Source organism: Tursiops truncatus, chromosome 6, assembly GCF_011762595.2.
Source record: "Tursiops truncatus isolate mTurTru1 chromosome 6, mTurTru1.mat.Y, whole genome shotgun sequence".
NCBI lineage: Eukaryota > Metazoa > Chordata > Mammalia > Artiodactyla > Delphinidae > Tursiops > Tursiops truncatus.
Window position 1 is genome coordinate 70,598,280 of NC_047039.1, and position 23,382 is coordinate 70,621,661.

Here is a 23,382-nt window from a genome sequence, read left to right on the forward strand (position 1 = left end):
ATTTCTGTGATATTTACAAATGTGGGGAAACCTGTTGGAAATGTTTCTAGCTGGCAAGACTTTTTGTTTATTTTATTTTAGGATGTAAGCTATAGATAAGGATATATGACGATATATCCTTACTACTGAGAAGAAATTTATTATTTAAATCTGAGCCCTATTTATGCAGACTATTGTGGAACTGCTGTTTGGTTTTCAGACAGGTTTGCTCGAGGAACATTTGGTGCTAGACTATTTAGAAAACACTTATTTTAAAACATTAGTCAATTAAATGTATTATTTAAGCAATCATTACTTTTAAAAATTTAGACTAAATGTTTGAAAATGTAAAAATTGCCTCCAAAGATTTCTCCTGAATTAGTTCTTCCTAAAGGTCAGAATTATATTGGCTACATTTCCAAAGGGGGGTAAGGTTGGGGAGGGATTGCTTCTGTTTAAATTAACGGTCAATCCATATGTCAACAAAATCCAAATAGTAAAGGTCAGTCCTAATGATGGCCGTGAGCAATTTCCGTAATTAGGTTTTCATCATCTGTGACCCGCTAAGTGTCCTTTGGGTAATGTGTGGTGGTGTACTTTTTATTTTATTTTATTTTATTTATTTATTTTTTGCGGTACGCGGGCCTCTCACTGTCGTGGCCTCTCCCGTTGCGGAGCACAGGCTCCGGACGCGCAGGCTCAGCGGCCATGGCTCACGGGCCCAGCCGCTCCGCGGCATGTCGGATCTTCCCGGACCGGGGCACGAACCCGTGTCCCCTGCATCGGCAGGCGGACTCTCAACCACTGCGCCACCAGGGAAGCCCAAGGAGGTGTACTTTTTAAAAGAGAGTAGGGAAATATTTTCATGGGCTCTAGATTATCTTGTTTTTGTTTGTTCTAAGACACTTCAAGTACTTTTAAGACTGTGAGCTGTACTCCCACCTTCTGTAACTCTGCAAGACTTCTCCCTCGTGAGTCAAAAGAAAGAGAAATTCCTATCTAGCCCCTTAGACTCAAGTCGCCATGCTTTTACACAGCCCTTAGAAAATATCACTGCTGCCAAATCTTTCTATGGATAGAAAATCAAACCCAAAGAAACTAAGACTTTAAAATGTTAAGTGACTTCCCAAAGGGCGTGAAATAAAAGGCTCAATGGATTCATATTGGCGTCCTCCATCCTACAAGCTGCTTTCCTTAAAACTCACCAATTCTAGGTCGTTGAAGTACGTTGATCTTTTCTGATTGTTCTGTGAAGGAGGTCTTTTACTATGAAAGTTAGCTTCAAAAGGTAATGTTTTTATACTATATTCTTAATTTTCTTAGCTAGTTTGAAGAAAGGCAACTGTAATTTCCCCAAAACTAGACATGCACTATTGCAATGAAACAAAACACTTGTGATCCAAGACAGCTTTCCATTATTAAATTATTAAGAAGGCACCCTCATAGATAGTTAATTTGTTTTGCTGTGTATGATGTTTTTTCCTTTGGATATACTCTGCTTAAATACAAATGCCCTATGGTTTCTTTCAGTTTTTCTTTCTGCTTTAGTTTCAGTTTTCTTACTTCCTATTACAGTACTCTCACCTGAACTTCCTGAAATTTGATAAAATTTTAACCATTTTATTTATTAATCTGTTCATTCAGTCCTTTCCCAGATATTATTACTTGTAGTATTAATCTGATTTTTTCACTGTTTTTCTCTGTGTTCATATTTTATTGAGTTGTGTTTTATCACATTTTCATCATTTTTATAGTTAGTAACAATCTTATATTTTGTTAATATATTTTTCTGAAGCACTTTAACAACATTTTGGTTCAGATCTACATGAAGTAAAACTCAGTTATGCCATTCTCTGATGTAATAATTGGCAATAGAATTTGTTTGAAAAGGAGATCAGAAGCTTTCCTAATTCACTGGTAAAAGAGTAATGAGTGGTTGGACATTGAAACTGAGCCAACAAATAAGTTATGGGTTATTTATGCCCCTAAATTCTTCTTTAAAAAATTTGAAGAACTTAAATGCTGAAAATATTACCTCCCTATTGAGGCTATGGATAACTAATAGATGGCTATTTTAAGCTTAAATATTGACGTTTTTATGCTGGTAGCACAATTCTATTTATGCCCCCAAAATCATCATCTCTAAATAGAGATTAGAAAAATCAGAAAGGTCTTGAAAGTAACATTGTCCTCTCTGACAGTCATCTATTACACACTAACCAGCAGACTTGTTCTATTTAAGGACCAAAAACGTATAAAACTGATAGTGTGTTGTCAAAAAGACAAAACGCACACTTGGTTAAATGTTTCACCTTTAAACCAATTGTTCTAATATATTAGAGTTACTGCCTCAGAGTGTGGATTCTGAGGAATCTTGATATTCTGAAAACCTAATGCAGGCACTTAAAACTTGCCTTGAGCAAGTCCATAGAGATATCCTGCCATTAATTCAAAGCGAATCCCCTAAGAATTTCCCTTTCACACTAGTAGTATAAACTAAACAGAGAATTGAGCAGTTCTCTAGATCCTTAAGGCAAGTGATAAATTAAAAATTCATTAATCATTTTGATTGAGGCTGAGATATAGTATTATAAGAAGAATACTTCCAAGTTTAAAAAAAAAAAAATCCCTTATGGAGGAAAATGAATAGGGGGTATAGTTCACCAAGAAGAAACCGTCCTTTCTCATGAAGAAAAAAAAAAAAAAGGAGGGGGAGGAGAAAGAATTAGGGACTTCAGATGCAGCCCCCTCTAGTGCTATATATAGCTTTGAGTCTCAGCTTTCTCGCCTTGATACAGTTGGGCCACGGGTGCTCTTGGTAATAACACTGAAAGCAGCAGTTTTTAAAGATATACTCAACTTTCCCCGCTCCCAGGATGTGGGATTCTAATGAAACCACCCGTGCAATCCGTGTCTGAGACACTGTAGCCTTTGGAGAGCGCCATTTGCTGAAATGTCTAGTGAGAGCTAAAATAAGCCCCTTTGGTGGAAAAAACCCGCTGAGTGGTTGAAATCAGAGCTGCAGAAGGTCACTTGCTATTTTAGTAGCTGCAAGCTGGTCCACATTTTATAACATTACAGTTATAAACAAGAAATTGTCACCTTACTTGTCAGTTTACTTACTTTTCACCAAAATAAGCAGATGTAGCCTTTTTTCTACATAGTACTAGGCAATTTAGATGACTTCTTTCCAGACTTTGCTTTTCTATATGAATTAATACTTAACAAAATTTATTTTTCATTTATTTCTTTAATATTACTTCAAAATATTATTTTTACACAATTAATTTACACAAAATAGTATTAATATTTACACATATCATGCACATCTCAACCACCTGTGAATACCTTAAGGAGGGACTTCCTTCCTACTTCTTTGATTTATTCCACAGATCACAGTGATGATTGATGAATCACAGTGTGGGGAGGGAGCCAAAGTTGCAGAGAGAGACAGGAAACCCAACTAGTTTCTGGAATTATTTAGATACAGTCCATTTGGAAATGAAGGAAGGAGGTTAGTTCCAGCCCCAGGGTTCTACAATTTTTGCACACACTACTGAGAATTACCATCAATTTTATTCTAGTTTTCCCTTCAAAAATTTAATTTCTCTCTTCTTATTGCCTGTCATAAGTGGATTTAAGACTACCCCTAAAGCTTCTAGGGAAGTGTAACAATTTTAGCAATATTTTTCAATATTTTTCATCAAAAATGATAAAGTATATTTGCCTGTATCAATTATTTTTTAAACCTCTTTATTGAGATATAATCGACATACAAAAATCTGTCTGTATTTAATGTCTACAACTTAATGGGTTTGGAGATAAGTATACACTCATGAAACCATCACCACAACCTATGCCAAAAACATATCTCTATATCAATTATTTTAAAATTTCTAGGATTATTCTTTCATTTGAATCACATGTTGTCATTTCTATCTCATAAAGTTACTTAATACATGAAGTTACAAATTCTATTAATTAGTTATAAGTCTTGGGCTCCAATAAGCCTTCCTTCAAGAATAGTATAAGGGTCAAAGTCTAAAAATAAAACAGCAATTTTTTGGGGAAAAAAAGAGATGCAAGACAAAGTGAGAGCAGGATATTTTTCATGAAATTAACAAATAGAAAATGAGGATCATGGACTTACTCTTAACCTATAATTACACACCCAGTTTTCCCTTGCCAGCATCAGTGTTTACATTTCCCCTCATCATGACTGAAAAGGAATGACTGGACTGAGCATATAAAATTGTTCTTCTCATTCCTTGTTGTTGTTTTATTAACTATCAAACAGCCCACATACTCTTAGTGAAATGGACAAAGCTCTGTCTCACTGATACATACAGAATCTTAACTACTGAGAAGATAATAGCTGCATTTTCAGGTCCACTTAAGAAATCTCTAGCCTCATCCCTGGTCTCAGGAAAAGGAGAGTGTAGAGTCCATGGGCATCACCTCTGAAGGTGGTAGAATCTCCCATCATTCAGTCATTATTCAGTCATATTTCTGTTGCACCCATTATCCCAACACAGTGCGTGCTGACTCCTTCTTCAACATGTGCTTTCTGCAGCCCAAGCTGGTTAAAGGATCCGAAACTGGGCTCTGAGAAGCAACAGCAATCCAAATCAGGGAAACGGATGAAGGGTGTGCGATTGCCCAGAAAGATTCCAGATCCCCTGCTCTTTTACCTCAGTCTTTTTGTCTGGACTTTCTCATGTGGTTGGTCCCTAGAGATGACAGCGTTTACTATTACCTTTTCTATTTTTCCAGGCAAGGACTCTTGAAAGTTCCTTTGGCTCCCAGCAGGAACTCTGCATACTGTATTCATTGTCTCTCCCTTTTGTCCCTTCTTTTTAAATCCTTCTCCCCTTTTCACAACTGCAGACTCTCAGTCCAAGCAGACCATCTCCTCTGATGTTCATGCATCTTTCTAATCGACAGAATGAGCCTTCAGGCCTCGCTCCCAAGGGACCAAGTCTAGCTTTACCGTGTGGTTTATTGACACCCCCCCTCCCCAGCCTGAGCCTTGAGAGGGTCAAGCCGGTTTTTGCACGTGGCTCACCTTTGCACTGCAGACCCGTGAAAGGAAGTGGAGAAGGATCGCTCCTGCTACTGCTGCGGCTGTGTCTTAGCTTTCATTGATATATGTCTTATGTCAAAAAGAGATTTACCTTTTACTTCTCACCACAAGGGTATGGGAAATAATTGCCCATGTTTACTGTTAAAGCCATCATGAGTGCTTAGGCTTTAAGATCATCAAACAAAGGGTCAGTCTTAGCTTTCTAAAATCCTTTGTCAACTAAAGCAGAAAACGAGGGGACGAATGGATGGATGGATATTTTCAACATTATCTTTACTAACTCAACATTGGCTGAGTACCTACTATATTTAATTCACACACACACACACACACACACACACACACACACACACACACACACACAGCCTGATTAATCTCACTTACTCCTTAATGCCATCTCATCTGCTTTGCCATGGCCAGTATCACCCTTTTAAAACAAAAAACTGACCATGTCACTCTCCTGCTTCGCGGCTTCCACTAGCTCTTAATCGCCTACAAGGTAAAATCCAAACTCCATGGCCATGCTTATGCAGCTGTTCCATCTCCAGTCACAGTGTCTATCTCTAGTCTCTTTGTCCCCATCTCTTCAATGCACTCTGTATTGCAAACACTACTTTTTGCTGGGAAAGACAGAGCTGATTTCAACGCCATTTGTTAGCTCTGTAAAAATGGGTCTAAAGTCACTCACTCTTTCTGAACCTCACTTTTTTCCTCAAAGGGAAATTGTTTGTAAAAGGTAAGGATTGTAAAGATGTACCATTTAATGTCAGCAGTTATCTAGCTCAGAGCTAGTTTTCTCTCTGTGCCTTTCCATCATCCCCTCTACCTGATGTCCGTCTTTCTCTTCATGTGACAAATTCCTGCTCAGACCCAGGTCAACAGGTATCTTCTCTGTGGATAGTTTTCTGCCTCCCTCTGACTGAGTTAGTTACTTTCTTCTTTGGGCTTCCACAATAACTCAGGGCATTTGTTACGTCATGATATGACATGATATTATTTATAAGATCCTGTTAAAAAAAGAAAATGTCCTTTTTTAAACTCTGTACCTTAACTTGGTATATAATAGCTTCTCAAAAAGTATTTGTGAACATGTGAATGAATATATGAAGGCACTGTGCTGGGTTCTGCAGTCCATCTCTTGAAGAACTCACAATCTTGAAGGGTATAGAAACATCCATTCAAATAAGCACAGTGGGAGTCTGACTGGAATAAAGGTTCAGCTGGGGGGTGGAATTAAAGTGTAATGGCAGCTGGCCCTTCTACGTGGGACACTGGGAAGCAGGGAAACCTTCTCGAGGAATGGCCATCTGAGCTGAGTCCTAAAGCATCCATGTGGATTTAACTTTCAGTTTTGCTTAATCTGCCCACATGTTTATTATGCCCACTCCTCATACCCCAAAGAACCCTAAACTTTGGTGGCAGAAGGCCAGGGAATTCTTAAACCTTGGCCAGCAATTCTCAGGAGATATTGTAAAGGAACAGGTAAAAAGTTTTTCATAGTGCAATTTTGAGTGCAATTATAATTTTGTTTATAAACCCTGAAGCCTGTAAATTACTGACAAATCGGTATATCTTTGAAAATGAAAACATACTACACCAAGAAGATAAAGGTTTGAAAACTATAGAGCCATAAAAATCTTATGTTTTCATTATATACCTACTGAGGAATAGATATGTTCTTTTAAGAGTCTAAGTAATTAGACTGCCCAAATGAAATTGAAAAATGATGAAGCATGACATACCAATCTATTTTAATATGATGTATAGAATATTTCCTGCCCTTTTTTACAACATAGGAGGACGTTCAATAAATTTTTGAATATAGGATTTTTTAAAGAAAGGATTTTTATAACATGATAAGCAATGAAAGTCTAGAAATGCTCAATGCTGAATCCAATAGAGCATAGCCATAATCATAAGTTAGCATTTTGTAGCATCTTCTACATCCATCAGTTTATAGTTCTGATTGAACAACTTTAATAAATATCGAAATATCTTCCTTCAGTAGCACTGATTCCAAAATTAAATAGCTCCGTTTCATCTCCACTGGGTGGTCAGATTCCTTCCCTGATGAAAAACTATGTAGAATGTCCTAATAATGACAATCGTGGCTACCATTTATTCAGTGTTTATAATGTGCCAGGCAATGGATATACGAGATTTTTTTATTTCGAAGGTGCATTAGAAGCTTAAGCTTACATTTTTTATTCTCTACGTTACTAAAACTCAATTTATTTCACTCCATATATACCAGAAGCTTAGCAAGGTACAAAAAGAAAACGGGACCTGAGTACTGCTTTGAGAGTTACCCTGGAGAAATGAAGTATTGCCATTTAGAAAGAACAGAAATTGCATTTAAACTGGCACCACCTGAAACACAAGAAAAACTCCATTTCTATATGAGCCAAGAACAGTTACCAGGCAGAAAATTTGGTCATCTTCATTCTACTCATATCCCACTTACAGAATTCCTAAGTACAGAATTCCAAGATGTCACCTTCACATGTTCAAATAGCAGAGGGGGGATTATGAGGGGACCTTCTGCCAGCTCTATCCCACTTCGGGGGACCCCCTGCAGGTTGTTAAGGAGAGCTCTTATGTCTGGTTCTATTACTCAACTTCCATACCTCGAAACCCCAAATAATCGATATTTAAGATACAATACTAAATACAACGCATTTGGAATAAATGGCCCCCCCAAATTGATTGTGTTTATTTCTACTTTTTTAATGAGTAAAACCATTTCCTCTTTTTTAACTTTTTCAGGGAAAAGTTTTATCTTATGAAAAACTTGAAAGAAGAATATAAGGGCCCTCAGGACCCAGCTTCAAAATTATCACCTCATGAGTCCATATCATTTCATCTCCCTCTCACATTATTTATGGAAGATATCTACGTGGTTCCAAAGTAACATCTACAAAAACAATACCATCAGAGAAGTCTGGCTTCTATCCCTGTGCCCCCATTCTCTTCTCTTTCCTCTATAGAAAACTATTTTTTTAGATTATTGTTTAATCCTCCCTTTTTAAAATATAAGCAAAACATTTATATTTCAATTCCTCCTTTCTGAGATAAACACTGGGGATCTAGTGATTTTCCAAATATTTTAAAGTTTTTGGAGTTTACACTGACTGTTACAGTGTGACAAGTGTTACAAGACTGTGAGTGGACTTTCAGGCCCAAAATCAAGAAACATGGTACATGGTAATTTGTATTTATTTTTAAAATAAATATCTATTTGAACACTTTAAAACTTTAAGGCCCCAGTTTTGTGACCAAAAAGAGGAGGAAAAGGCAGTTAATTTTGATAAAAAGACTGAAAATTGAAAAAAAGCAGTAAAGAGTTTGTCTGGAGATTTTTAAATAGATAGTAATGTTAAAGACATGCTCATACAATTGGAGTAGCTCCAAAAGGCATTCCTACAGGAAACACATTAACAGCAGGTTTCTTTCCGCGGAGTGGGATTTTATTCACAAACCCTCAAACTGATATTCTTTCTCATAGATCGAATTGCGCAGAACATCATTAAGTCCCATCTGGAGACATGTCAGTACACCATGGAGGAGCTACACCAGCTGGCATGGCAGATCCACACATATGAAGAAATTAAAGCGTATCAAAGCAAGGTACTCTGGGAAACTACAGGAAAGTTCTTCTGTGATTTCTCTGTTTCTGGCTTTTTCAACCTCTGCACTGTTGACATTTCAGACTGGACAGTTCTTTGCTGTAAGGATTGTCCTGCACATTGTAGGATGTTCAGCATCATCCTTGGTCTCTACCCACGAGGTGCCAGTAGCATCCCCTCACGCATAGTTGTGACAACCCAAATGTCTCCAGATGTTGCCAAATGTTCCCTGGGGGGCAAAACGACCCCGATTGAAAACCACTGCCCTATTTGAGTGACTGGGGAGACTGTGCCCACATCAGGTGATTTTAGGACATCTCATAGTGGTTTCTTGCAGCCAGGCAAGGAATAGGAGCAATTGAAAAAGTCATAGCAGGAATAATAGCTGCAAACTTACACTACAAAGATATGCAACAAAGCATTCTGAATGTTTTTTCTTACCCTACATGTTTAAAAAGGACCAAAGGAAAAAGGGACAACTCACCCTACATTTTTACTGTTATTATTATTATTTTGATTATTTTTGTGTCCATTAGAGAAGGTTTTAAGAGAAGAAATTTGTTGCTGTTTTTGTTGTTGTTGTTTTGATTCACATTAATTTTCTACAGGATTGAGATCCATAATCATAAAACCTACTGGTAAATGAAATTTTAATAAAATATATAAATGTGTCTATATAGAAATATATGACTACAACATACTGATGTTTCTCCAGTGGAATAATTAAATCTTACCACTTTTATATAAATAAGGAGACAAAAGCATAGGTATTGTTATGGTCAATAAAAAACAGAATTAACACATAACTTGGATTTATGTTTCCCATTCCAAAGAAAATAACCCAAGGATCAAAATACATTTCCAGAGTTCTATATTACTTGAGAGTGATTTGATTTGATGTCTTTTCCGTTGAATTTTTTTTTTTTGCGGTACGCAGGCCTCTCACTGCTGTGGCCTCTCCCGTTGCGGAGCACAGGCTCCGGACGCGCAGGCTCCGGATGCGCAGGCTCGGCGGCCATGGCTCACGGGCCCAGCCGCTCCGCGGCATGTCGGATCTTCCTGGACCGGGGCACGAACCCGCGTCCCCTGCATCGGCAGGCGGACTCTCAACCACTGCGCCACCAGGGGAGCCCCCTTGAATTTTTTTTTGTACCAAAAAGCAGTCTCCATAAGTTCTGGGAAAAGAACACAACATAAAAATATTACAGACTTAGTGTCTGTCAGGTACACGTGGAAATAATTTTTTGGAAGCCTGTGAATGAAATTGCTATTCCTCAGTGTAAGAGTTTGACTTTACAAAATAGACTAAGAGCTTGAGTTTGTTTAGGTGAGGAGGAGGCAAAATAATAAAGAAACTATAAATGCCTATCTTTTTGTACTATTGCAATATTTCCATTATTTTAGCCTCATTACTTTATAATTGTGGTGTATCAAGGTTCAAAGAGGTCAAAGCAGTATCTTAGAAAATACTGCCTCTCTTCTAAAGGTGGGTAAATTCCTACCATGGACCCCAAGTGACAGGTAAGCGCCAGTTAGGGCAACCTTGAGTGTTTTACTGAGTCTCCGAGTTGTTCTTTGCTCTATGTACATTCTGTGTTTTCTCTCTTGAAGTCCAGGGAAGCACTGTGGCAGCAATGTGCCATCCAGATCACTCACGCCATCCAATATGTGGTAGAGTTTGCAAAGCGGATAACAGGCTTCATGGAACTCTGTCAAAATGATCAAATCCTACTTCTGAAGTCAGGTAAGCAAGAAAATTCATGGGGGGCCTATTTTAGACCCGGATGTGGTTGACCCTTAGCTTGCTGTTAGTTCTAGAAAAGCCTCCGTCCGATATGTAGCTCATTTTTACCACCCACGCTGTCAGCCAACTCCCAAAGGAAACTCTCAGTAATAAAAATGCCCTGATAGTCATTCAGTTCCCCTTTGAAGTCAAATACAATTTTGCTTATTGAAAGTGGAGCTATTAATTGTGGAGGTTGAGATACCCAGCTTGACAGGCAGTGCTAGTAATTAGCGTGTCAAGGTGGCTGAATTGCTGAGCTGGCTCTAAAATGTACTACTTGCCTTCTGTTGGGGGGAAAAAAATCCAGGCTAGGTGAGCTCTGCCTCTGTGGTCATTTCCAGTCATTTTAATGAGGATAGCCTGCAGCCAGAATACACCGGGAGAAACTCACTCTGCTCTAATCCTTCCTCCCACTTCTCCCTCACACTCTCTGACACACACACACTGTCACTTAGGAAGCAACTCAGGAAACTTTGCACATGATTGACTTTGCAGCTGCCATTATCCAAACAGGAAAAAAATGTATTTGTCTTTTTTGGCCCCCTTTGAAAATAGAAGATAAGAACCACTATGGTGTTCATGTGAACCTTCATGGTCCTGGGCTATAGCAAATAATAATAACATAATTTATATATATGCAATAACATATATATATATATATATATGTTTATGTTTACCTGTGACATCTCTTTTAATCTCATGTGCTCAGTAATTATTTCCATCGTATAGAAGAGGAAGCAAAGATTCAGGGAAGTGAAGGGCTGTGTTCAGTACCACGTAGCCAGTATCTGGCAAAGCTGGCTTTTTTTTTTTTAATTAATTTTTATTGGAGTATAGTTGCTTTACACTGTTGTGTTAGTCTCTACTGTACAAAAAGAGGTGTAGAGAAAAGCTGCCTTTTGAACTTGAGCCAAATGAAAGAATTATTCTAAGTTGCTGCTGCTTCGTTACCAAATGATTAAGGTTGGTGCAAATCTTGACTCAAACATGAACTTGCTGTATTAGTTGCTGGATAAAAACAATCCCAAAACTTAGTTCACACAACGATAATCATTTATTTTGCTTCCAAAGCTACAGGTTGAGCGGGGCTTAGTGAGGGACGGCTTGTGGTGTTCACTGAGGCAGCCTGACTGCAGGCAGGAGGACCCACTTGCACACTGGCTCGTGTTCATGGCTCGCAGTTTGTGCTGGTTGACAGCCCGGAGTTCAGTCAAGGCTTTGGGCTCGGGGGCCTCAGTTCCTACCCTGCACAGACTGCTTGGACGGTCTCACAGCATGGTGGCTAGGTTTCGAAGGTTAGCATTTCAAGAGAGCAAGGCAGAAGTGTGTAGCATTTTTCTGACTTAGCTTCAGAAGTCCCATAGGGTTACTTCCACTGCACCTGTTAGTCAAGGCAGTCATGTAGGCCCACCTGGGTTTAAGGGTAGGAGACATGGAATGTAGAAGAATGTAAGGGGTCAAGGGACGTGCCTTCCATATTGTAGATAGTGAATAAATGGTACCTATTATTGTTTTTCTCAGAAAAGCATTATTGCAATTAATATTTGCAGATTCCTTCTTATGCGTAAGCCCCTATGCTAAGGTGACATATGAGGGAAAGCAGATACATCAGCAGAACAAAGAAATAAAACACAGACATAAATGTACATGGCAGCATTAAGAAAGGCACCAGGGGTACAGTTGGGTACAACATGGGTGTAGCCAAACCATCTATATGATGTTCTCATGCAAATTTCTGACTTCTGAGCCTGGGTGTCACCTTCCAACACACTGTGGGGCAAAAGCCCATTTCTCCAAAATGTGGAGAAACTTGGCAGTACTTGCTCAGGATGTCAGTAAATGTTCAGAGGGAAAAACAAAGGTAGTGAACTAATTCATTTAATAAATATTTATTAAGCACCTACTATGTGCCAGGGACTTTTCTAGGTGATGGAGATATAACAGTGAATACAATAACCACAACTGCCTATGGCTGCAGATGAAGGTCCTGGCACCATTGGGCTAACAGAGAACTCAGAAATGTTAGGTCCATCAGGGTTGAACAAACTCCTTCATGTTGGGACTTCAACAGCCTTTGACCTGTGAATGTTGCTTATAACTCCCTGGAGTGGATAATGTTCAGCCTTTTGCCAAAACTTATTTGACCAAGAAACCCTCATTTCAAAGATACCAGGACATAAATGGTACCCTCAAGAAACATCCTGAAGGTGTCCCTATTGAAGTCATCGTATGCAGAAATATACATGGAGTGTGTTAAAAACTGAAGCAGAGAACAGGTTTCCCCAACAGCAAAACTTCTACAAAAGTTAACAGACTGAACTTGCCTGCTGCAAATCTCCTTTCTGGGCCACTTATGATCACCGGTGAATTCAAGAGTTGAAACTAACTTCATTATCAGTCAAAAATAGGGGGGAAAATGTATGCTTCTGAAGAAAATGTTTTTGCCCTTCATTTTAGTCACCTTTAAAGTGTATTTCATCTTTAATTCCTCACATAGACTTCAAGAGAGCTTTATTTCTAACATAGTTCTTTTTACTTGGCAAGGAATCTTGAGGTGTTTCTGAATGTGTGTGTCTATGTGTCTATGTGTGTGTTTTAACGTTTTTTAAAGTCTCTTGACCTACATGCAGTAGTAACCTCTTTATATATATATACACATTTGAAATTTTTTTCTCATAGGTTGCTTGGAAGTGGTTTTAGTGAGAATGTGCCGTGCCTTCAACCCATTAAACAACACTGTTCTGTTTGAAGGAAAATATGGAGGAATGCAAATGTTCAAGGCCTTAGGTGAGTTCACCTTTGATGATGACACAATTTTATTAACTACCGTCAGTTTCTCCACTACAAGAAATGCCTTGATTCTCTAACATGACTTAGTATCTCATTATGCAATAAGGGTTGGACTAGGGGAGCCTCCAGTGTTTCATCTAACTCCTCTGATTTTACAGTTGTGCCTCCAAATGTAAAAGGAAGGAAAGAAACGTGGACCTTGTTGACACGAACATGCTTCATTCAGAAATCAACAAAAATTGATTGTAAAGAACTGGGATGCATTCTAGGCCTTCTTTGTAGGATCAGCTTTTCTTTTACCTTCTAGCTTACTGCTTCACACAGTATGTTATGTAGACCACTGGTGGTCCATGGGTGACCTCTTAAGTGTCTCATGCAAATTTATAATCATTAGTTAAGATGCTTAAAAGAGGAGCTCTTTCATTTGTTTCAAACCCAGGGTAGTGACTTTCTCCCTGTTAATTCATGAAGTTCTGGGAGCACAGATAGCATGGCTGCCAACCAGCCCAAAATGATCCCCAGACCATTCTTGTGGGAGGGCAGGACAGAGCCAGTCTCTGCAAGTGTGTCATTCACATCCAGTCATCAGTGCACAGCATGGATAAGAACGTTAGCAAAGATGGGCTGGTGCCAGGAAAGGTTTTAACAATTGACAGTGCCATTTGTTCCATATCCTGCCCACGGACATCAAAGAAGGCCACTGCCCTTTCACCTTTTGTGCTGTCAGTTGATATGGTAGCCAATGGCAAATCCATCGGGGCCGGCAGTGTTTCCCTCCTGCAGCTGATATACATCCATGGCATCTCCAAGGCTAGATTTTCAAGAAAGGAGGGAAAACCTTGGCAAGCAACTTGGGTATATTTCCAGCTTCATAAAATAAACATTTACCAAGGATCCGTGTAGGGATGAAGCATTATTTTGCCAGAATTCACAGTGGCTAAGCAACTGACCTGCGAGTCGTTCATTAGAAGGTAAACATAAACGAATGTTTGCTTCTCAATCGAATTTCCAGGAAATTACCAAATTGAAAGTCACTTCATCTCCATTCGCTTAGCTTGAGGCCCCTGGACATCCTACATTGCCAGTGACATCCTATATATGCCACTAAGACTGACAGCCCATGGCCCATTATACATGTTTTAGGTTTTCTATGAATGCTATGTCTGTGGCTAAAGGATCCCCAAATCACTAATTTAAAATTTTTTAGTTGGAGCTAATTTCACACTTACAAGATTAGATTGGGGTTATATATTCCCAGTTGGATATTACAATGGGTGCAAACCGTTTCTATCTGCCCCTCATTGGTAATGTTGACTTTCATTACCTGGTCAAGATGTTGCCCAATTTTCTCATTCTATAATTACCACTAAATCATTTGTTATGGTCAGGAACTTAGAAATATTTTTTCTGTGTGCCTAGTATGCAAATCCTTGAATAACTTCTTGATTATGGGACTTTTCTTACTATTGTCCCATTCTGTTCAAGTATTTTCATTTAATTTGCCTTCTTTTATAGGTTCTGATGACCTAGTGAATGAAGCATTTGACTTTGCAAAGAATTTGTGTTCCTTGCAGCTGACTGAAGAAGAGATTGCTTTGTTCTCATCTGCTGTTCTGATATCTCCAGGTAGGGAGGTCTGAGGTCCTTACCTTTTTTTAAAAAAAAAAAAAACTGTTCTCCTATCTTTAACATGAATTGCATCTACCTAAGCCAAGGTGCTCTGAAGAAACTTTAAAAGAACTATATTTTCTTTAGCAAGTTGTGATATTTTTGGACAATTCAAAGAAAAGTAGCCTCAGGTTAATTTAAATATCAGTTTTGTCCCAAATGCAAGAGTAGGATGTGTGGTAAGGGTGACTCCAGATTCAGAAAAGCATGATCATTTCTTAACATATAAATGAAGACAAATAGTGGCCTCAGTTATAACTAAGTTCTATTTTGATTTTAAGAATAAAGGACATAGACAAAAATGTCCAGTTAGGTGAGACTTAGTAGAAATATACCTGAATGAACAAGCCAGCATAGAGACTAAAAAAAAGTAAAACATACATTTTCTCCTCTTTAAATATCTCTTTCGTCGGCTTTTCTATCCAAATTAATGTTGGCGTTCTCACTTCAGGCAAATGCCTCTTCTTTTTTTATGCACTATTAGAAGCTTTAAAAGGAGGTAAGGACAGCAGAGGAAAAAAATGGCTCTTACTAAAGACTGGTAAAGGAAGAATCTCCGATGTGGTGGTAGACATTCTAGGACAGGCTCTGTCACCAGGTATGTGTGTGACCTTAAACACTTGACCCCTCAGAGCCTCAGTTTCCTCACCTGTAAAGTAAGAGGGTTGAGCTTCATAATAATAAACACCTCGTCTAGCTCTGAAATGCAGTAAACAGCAAACAGTTTTCAAAGAAGGTATGGTATGACATTTATAGATCAAATAGCACTATAGCCATTAACATTCTTTTTAAAAGTATATGCTGGCTTGAAAATGTATGGAATCCTAATAAATGCATGGCTCAACAGAATGAAAAGTCAGAGTTGCTCATTCAGTCATCTGTTCAGTTAGACTTGGGGTCAAGGAATAGCAGTTTTATTGACAGTTCTCTATGAAAAGAAAGACACATTCCTGGTCATTTTTATGGTCAAGAGACTCATTCCTTCTATAACCCGTTTATCTCTAGAGACTTGATCTTTCTTATACCTAACATATTTTTCAGTGAGGCTGGAAGAAATTAATCTTCCCTGTGATGGGCCCTGTTGACATGTCACTCTAGCTATGTCTACCCATAATACGGCCTTTACACTTTGTATCTGTTAGGCTTTATTTACTTATTTTATGAGGATTTTTATGAGGATAAATTTTATGAGGATTTTTAAAATCTGCTTCTGTTTTTTATTTAACTACTTTATCAAGAATGGAAATTGGTTATCAATTGGCATATCATTACTAACAGTTTCTTTTGTGGCTCTGTCTAAGATCAAGCTGTTCCTCCAAGCTTTTTCCTTTTTCTTTTCTTTTTTTTTTTTTAAACCCTAGAAAGTTTCCCAGACTTGGCAGCACAAAGATAAATGGAAGAAGTGACAAGCAATATTTATTTCTGGTAGCAACCACTTGCCAAATAATTTTCCTCCTACCGTTTTCTCATTGCATTTGATTGCTCCCATTGATTATAGTTCAGGTGACGATTAGTTCTAAGCCTTTGAGTCCACGATGAGGGAGCTGGTTTCACTCTGGTTCCTGCTTAATTAAAGGAAGCATTACAAAAGTCACTGTCCTCGTAGGTATGCGTGTGACAAGTCAGTAAATTCCCAGCAGCAAATATTTAAGACATGGCATATCAAATCTAAACAATCCATGAAGATAACTGCCCCAGTTGGAAGGCAAGCCTGCTGCTTATGAGTTAGAAATCAGCTGAACTATGAGCCTTTTTCTAGGAAGAAATGCTAAAGCCATCAAACTCCACGGAGTTTGGAAGCATGTTATTTAGCTTATTCTACCCAGTGGGGAATCTTCCCGCCCCAGTCACAGACCCACACTCAGAGGCTTCTGCAACTCCAAGATACCTTGTTTGCCACCCTGGCTTAGTGCCATATTCAAAAAGGGAGGAAAGACAGTAGTCCAGCCTGTGTAGGCTCCATCGCATGCCAGACCCCACCCTTCCGCCCAAGTTCTTGCCATAATAGTTACTGTCTATTCAGCTCCAGATAGTTTAGGGAAGGGAGAGGCAGGGGAACTTAATGTATTCTGATTGACAATTGTCACTGAAGGCTTTTGTGCTCACTTACGTAAGGGTTTGCTTAACTGTTGGCTAGACTTGTCCTGGCCCTGTCTAGGATTACAGAATCGAGTTTCTCACCTGACCTGAACTGTGTTCAGAAGGATCATGTCCAAGTTCTTTTCCATGAGTATTTGTTCAGAATTTGGAGACTCTAGGTGTCTCTTCATTGAAGTTTCAACCTTAGGCGTTGACACTGGGCTGAATTTTGTCACCATGGTATAAAGCGTCTAGGAAGAAAGGAAGGACGGAAGCAGGGAACAAAGAGAGGGAGGGAGGGAGGAAAGAAAAAAGAAAGGAAAGTGGGAAAGGCTAAAGGAAAGGAGGGATTATCCTATCTATTAAATTCAATATAGAAAAAGAGGACTCAGGATTAAATTTTTTAATTGATTCATGTTGATGCTATATAAATTATAACTTAGCTTATAAAAGGGAAGGGAGATTCTGAATTCCAAAAACACTCCTTTACAATAGGTTTTCTTCACTTCTATAATTCATTTCTTCACAAATCATTAACATAAACTTTGAAAGAAAATCTAAGCGTATGTCCAGAGAAAGAGTAAGAGATGTAAATTGTCACAGACAATAAGACACATGGAGTTTCTCTGAACCATTGTGTCTTTACCTCCACCCTGATTCTGTATGTCAATGTATTATACATTACTGTCATCATAGAATTTCTTATAAAATATTTGTTTTAGAAAAATAATGACATGTCTTCAGAAGCAATTTGGAACTAATTTGGAATGGGTCTGGTACTCAGCACTTACATGTATGTAGGTGAAATAGAACAAGGCTTACATTCTGTCCGCTCCTTACCCATTCTTTCCCTTTGTCAGACCGAGCCTGGCTGATAGAACCAAGGAAGGTCCAGAAGCTTCAGGAAAAAATTTATTTTGCACTTCAACATGTGATTCAGAAGAATCACCTGGATGATGAGACCTTGGCAAAGGTAGGTCCTCAGACCCAATGTCACTGGAAGAGCCCAGTGAGCTGAAGAGGGCTAGTCACATAAAGCAGGGGACATTTCTGGGCTAGTCACATAAAGCAGGGGACATTTCTCAGCAGCAGCAATTTCTGAAGATTACCAAAGGTTGCATGAATTTTGAGGTGCACATTTTAAAAGGGAGACTGGGAAATTATAAAAGATTGAAAGGACAATGACTTTCATAGGGAAGGACGATACTGATGGATCTGAACCACAGGTAGAGGAAGACAAATCAATGATACTGATGGATCTGAACCACAGGTAGAGGAAGACAAATCAAAGGACAAATCAAAGACAAATCTTTTGTTTGGAAGAACAAAAGCCTGAAGCAAGGAAACAAGTCCTCAAAAATCATATATGAAGAAAGAGGAGACTTTGTGTCACTTGGGAGTCAGGTCCAGGCAAAAGAATGGGTAGATTTTTATTCAAAATGAGGAAGAACTATTAAGTGATGAGAATTGGGGAACAGAGGGTAGACCACTGTGTGAAGGAGTGAGGTCCCTGTCATTGGTCGTATTCTTATAGATACTGCCTGGTTTCCTTTCAGGTATGTTGTAAATGACAGTCCTACCCAGAATCAAAGATTAGACTGATGTCTTGTAAATTTCCCTTCAACTCTAATCTCTTCAACTCTACTCTAGGATTCTTTCAAAACGAAGTATCTCAGGGGCAAAAAGCATGTACCGTGCTATCCATTTCGTGATTCAACTTAATTAAAAATAGTGATCTTTAAGAAGAATACTGAGAAAAGTTGTTTACCAAAGTAAAATGAGCATAAGAGGACAAAGGAATTTTCTAATGATATTCAGTGTTATTTTAGATTCTAAAGTATCTTAAATTTCTTAAGAATTGGAATTTTTTTTTAGAGGTTAAACAACTAGGAAATGGAGCCTATCCTTAGTTAAAGATGATAGAAATCCTACTCTTTATATTTTTATCATTAAAACCCTCCCACTCTGCTCTTGAAGTTCTTTATTTTAAAAAAGGGGGGAAGACTCTGTTAGAGATACTATCAGATTTTACTTTGCACATACAGAGTACTGCTATAAAAAACCTCCATGAGTTAAATATGCTGCTTCATTATGGTAACATTTTGTTAAAATTAACACATCACTAGGAAGAACATTTCTACACTGTAGAGTGATAGTTCTTTTTGGTGCAACTTTTCACTTACCATGTGGGCAAGGGCAAATCTCCTGCTCTTCACACCTCAGTTTTCTCCCAGGTAAGAGCAAAACTTCTACATACATAAGCAAAACTTCAGATACACTGGGCAGAAAAGACAGTAATGTGGATATACACATCTGTCTCTGTAATGGCTCCATAGCATATATGCATAAATACATCTGGTTAGTTAATGTGGGCAGGGAGGATGTTTCCTGCATTTGGGATCTCCCAAAGACTTTGGTCCCCATATTTACCACCCTAAAATTAAGAACTTAATAAAATCCAGAGTTAGACAAAAGTTGTTGCTATTCTGCTTAAGGGATCATCTCTAAAATGAAGATCATAATTTCTTACTGCTATAGAGATGTGTAGGTTCAAATGAAATATTTCCACTGCATAAATTCTAACACACTGACATGGTGATTATTACTTCCAAAGAGAGCAACCCTCAAGCTTATACCATTTTCTACTACCTGGTATCCTGGTGGTGGTCTGAGGTATTTGGGGTAGAAAGGAGACAGAGAAATTGAAGATGAAAGATATTTAATAGCAAGAAAAAGAATTAAAACACCAAGTGAAGTCAGCTTAACTCTCTTTTCTCCATCCTTAGTGGGAAAAGTATACAATTATTTTCTTTAAGTTTTTTTTAAGTATAATTAACATACAACATTATATTAGCCTTAGGTGTACAGCATAATGATTCAATATTTGTATATATTGTGAAGTGAACACCACAGTAAGTCTAGTTAACATCCATTCAATTCTTTTCTTATAGAAAGAGAATGTTGCAAAGCTGGGAATCAGAGAAAGCATTAGAGAGGATTATTTCTTACATAAAATTCACTGGAGCCAGATGACAAAGCATTGCTTCCACTGATCAAGTGTGGATATTGAGTTTTTGTGGGGACCCTTCGCTGTAACAGTCATCATTTTGATAGAATGTTCTGTGAACTAATGTGGAGGGACCATGAAAAGGAATGAGAACTGGATTCTCATTTATCCCAGCTCTGGACCGTGTGGTTTTGCATAAGTCACTCCATTTGTCTAAGTCTCAGATTCAACTGTCGTGTCCTGGGGAAGGGAAGAGGGTGAGGCAAGTCTCCTGAGTTCTGACTGCTTTAATACTTTAAGGACAATGGTGCCATTGACATATAGGGACACCTTCTCATCAAACCCACACTCCCCAGAAGGAATAAATAGCTTTATTTAAACCTAAGAAAAACTATTCTACCCTCCCACAGATTCTTCTCATCTTTTCAGAAATTTCTTCTTTTCCTTCATAGTCATGGAGCTCTTCTGCCTCCACAACACCTCTAAAACAGTGACCCCTCTGGGGAATCTGGCGAACATCATGAAACTTATCTCTAGAAAAATGTGCACATACCCAACTGTTGTATTCAAGTCCAGCGGTTCAGGTTACCTCTCTTGTAGGTGGGGTAGATCTGCCTTCTGTGCAGTGTGCAAAGACTGTTCATGCCACCAACCAGTTTCACCCTGAACAGGTGGAGCAGACTTAGGTGAGGTGCAGGGTTCAGACATAGTCATTAGATTTCATCCTAAAAAAACTGTCTTCCATACACTTTCTGCATGCCCACTTCCTGAAATTAAAGTTCAAGTAGCAATGCCTTATACTTTAGACCAAACCTGGACCTAGGGAAGATTTAAAATTCAGGAATTCTTATCCATTAACTAGAAGGAAGGTCTCAACCCCTATATGTTAATCAGTTTGTTTGTTTGTTTGGGGTAAAAAAAAAAAAAAACCCTATTAAAGAGTCTAGTTTCCTCTCCTCATGACCATAATAATAACATGTAGCATATTTGTAATAAACCATCAGAACCACTGGCTGCTTAGTCACCTTGGACAAGGGACTTAACCTCTCTGTGCCTCAGTTTCCTCATTTGTAAAATGTGATAAAAGATAGTATCAATGTCACATGGTTATTTTAAGGACTAAATGAGATCAAATATAAACAAGCTGCATGGTTCATCACAGATAGTACGTAAGTGCTGTTGGAGTTGCTGTGGACAGAAGAAATTCTGTTTCGGCAGGGAAATGTTTATCCAAGAAATGGGTATATTTGAGCTAATCAACTGATGAATGATAACTATTTCAAAAGATGGAAGTTAGGGGTTTAGGGAGGTGGAGTATGACATTCCAAGAGATGGGGGCAATGATATAGACGTAAGAAAGTATAAGGTATACGCAGGCTATGAATAATAGTTAGATTTGGCTGGATCCTGGATTTGAGAAGTGAGGAAATGAGGTCACACTGGTCACTTTCACTAAAGCTCGTGGAAAAAAATACATATACATGTAATATGTATAGAATGTATGTGTATATGTATATGCATGTATACATATATATTTTTAAGCCATATGACTGGGGGAGGCAGCCCATCTGTTTTCTGGGCTTCAGTTTTCTTGTCTCTGAAATGAGGAGGTGGGACTGGCTGGTCGTTAAGTTCCCTTCAGTATAATATTCTTTGACTCTAAAAGAGAAAAACAAAGGTTCCTTCTGATGTCTTCTGCCTTCCATTGCTCTGTCCCGTGCGACAGTTTTAAGGACTCTTTAGATGTTCTGCCGCTACTCTAAGTGAATAAATAGACGGATTTCTACAAGTCTTGCAGATTCAATTAGTTCTATGGCAATTGAATTTAGGGTGATATTCCAATCCCAAAGCTATGAAGCATACACTGTTTATAAAGCCTGCATCCAGGGGTCAGCATTCCCATCAGGCTTTCCGTTTCTAGCATAACAATAACAAAACTGCATCATCAACAAGGGGAATTTGTCCTACTGTAACAGTACCAGGTAACTAAATAAAAACTTAGAAGAGGGGGCTTCCCTGGTGGCGCAGTGGTTGAGAGTCCACCTGCCGATGCAGGGCACACGGGTTCGTGCCCCGGTCCGGGAAGATCCCACATGCCGCGGAGCGGCTGGGCTCGTGAGCCATGGCCGCTGAGCCTGCGCGTCCGGAGCCTGTGCTCCGCAACGGGAGGGGCCACAGCAGTGAGGGGCCCGCGTAATGCCAAAAAAAAAAGAAAAAAAAAAAAAAAAAAGCTTATAAGAGGGAAGGCTTACACAGCCCTATTTTACACGTTAATAATTGAAATATTACCTGAAAGAAATCACTCCTGGTCACTCTCACTTTACTAGTGCTATTAATATACATATTTAGGAAAAAAAAACAGCCACGTTGACTCATAGATAGGGTCTATGGAGCACAAGCACTGATTGAGAGATTAGTGAAAACTGCCAAGGGTCATTTACATTGATTTTCATTGTTTGCTCACTGAGATCTAAAGAGACTGTGTCATGATTGATGATGGGATGTTTATGCCTGAAGCCTGCTTATTCTTCGTTCAGGACACTAGGTGTCACATTAGAATTCCTAGTAGGTGGGCCTAGGGATTCATCAGTTTAATCTTAAACAACACAGTCTGTCCAGTCAGGACTTAAGGGGTCCTAGTTCAGATGATGTGGCTATATGGTCTGAGCCTCCTTGTTCCCCTGCATATTTGGTTAGGAATTTGTTTTATATTTAAATTTTCTATACTTTCTTAAAGTATAACATACATGCTGGAAGTTCTTAAATCGTAAGTGTTTAGTTCAGTGACTCATCACAAAGTTAACATACCCATGTAACCACTGCCCATGTAAAACTTGGCACTCCAGGAGCCCTGCTCAGGTTTCCTCACATGGTATATACACTGTAAAATAATGCAAGAGTCAAAATTATAAAAAACAGTTCAATAGATCATCCAAGTTTTTAAATTCCAAATCGATACTCAAGAAACATAGCTTTCTCATGGAATAGTTTTCTACTTCAACCTACATGTATATTGAGTATGTACTGTATGCCAGATGCAAAGAAGGGAAAGGCAAATAACACATGGTCTTGGCCCTTTAGCGAGCGGTTTCCTTGAGGGATTCCTGTGAGAGACCAAATTATTGCAATCCATTTTAGCCATTTATAGTTTGCTGGCATACACTACAGGTCCAACACCCAGAAATGTCAAGGGTTGTCCATCGGACTAATGGTCTATAATAAGAAGAGAGGTTTTGATGTTTCTCCTCACTCATCAAGTTGCAGGTCAATGCATTAGTTAGGACTCTTGGGTTACACATAACAGGAACCAACTCACACCAGGTAAAGCAAAAAGAAAATAATAAACTAATGCAGAGAAATCTCA

General features: G+C 38.7%; 2 protein-coding genes across 13 annotated transcripts in view; one reads left to right on the forward strand and one right to left on the reverse strand.

Annotated features, from left to right (window-relative positions):
• RORB (RAR related orphan receptor B) overlaps window positions 1–23,382 on the forward strand; it is a 188,442-nt gene that overhangs the window by 152,592 nt on the left and 12,468 nt on the right. The window contains exons 5-9 of the mRNA XM_019934665.3: window positions 8,568–8,689; window positions 10,300–10,432; window positions 13,154–13,261; window positions 14,780–14,890; window positions 17,872–17,984. Of these exons, the coding sequence (XP_019790224.1) occupies window positions 8,568–8,689; window positions 10,300–10,432; window positions 13,154–13,261; window positions 14,780–14,890; window positions 17,872–17,984 (587 nt within the window). The remainder of the gene's footprint in view (window positions 1–8,567; window positions 8,690–10,299; window positions 10,433–13,153; window positions 13,262–14,779; window positions 14,891–17,871; window positions 17,985–23,382) is intronic.
• The window catches only part of TRPM6 (transient receptor potential cation channel subfamily M member 6), a 192,318-nt gene continuing 177,198 nt past the window's right edge, over window positions 8,263–23,382 (reverse strand). For 5 of the 12 annotated variants that reach the window (XR_012332562.1, XR_012332552.1, XR_012332553.1 and 2 more), the window contains 4 exons: window positions 22,827–22,899; window positions 17,114–20,681; window positions 16,392–16,494; window positions 8,263–9,863 (listed from right to left, as the gene is read on the reverse strand). The gene's annotated coding sequence lies outside the window, so the exon portion shown is untranslated. Of the gene's footprint in view, window positions 9,864–13,976; window positions 14,076–15,464; window positions 15,582–16,391; window positions 16,495–17,113; window positions 20,682–22,826; window positions 22,900–23,382 lie in introns of all 12 variants that reach the window. The other 7 variants (XR_012332558.1, XR_012332554.1, XR_012332556.1 and 4 more) reach the window with 7 other exon arrangements.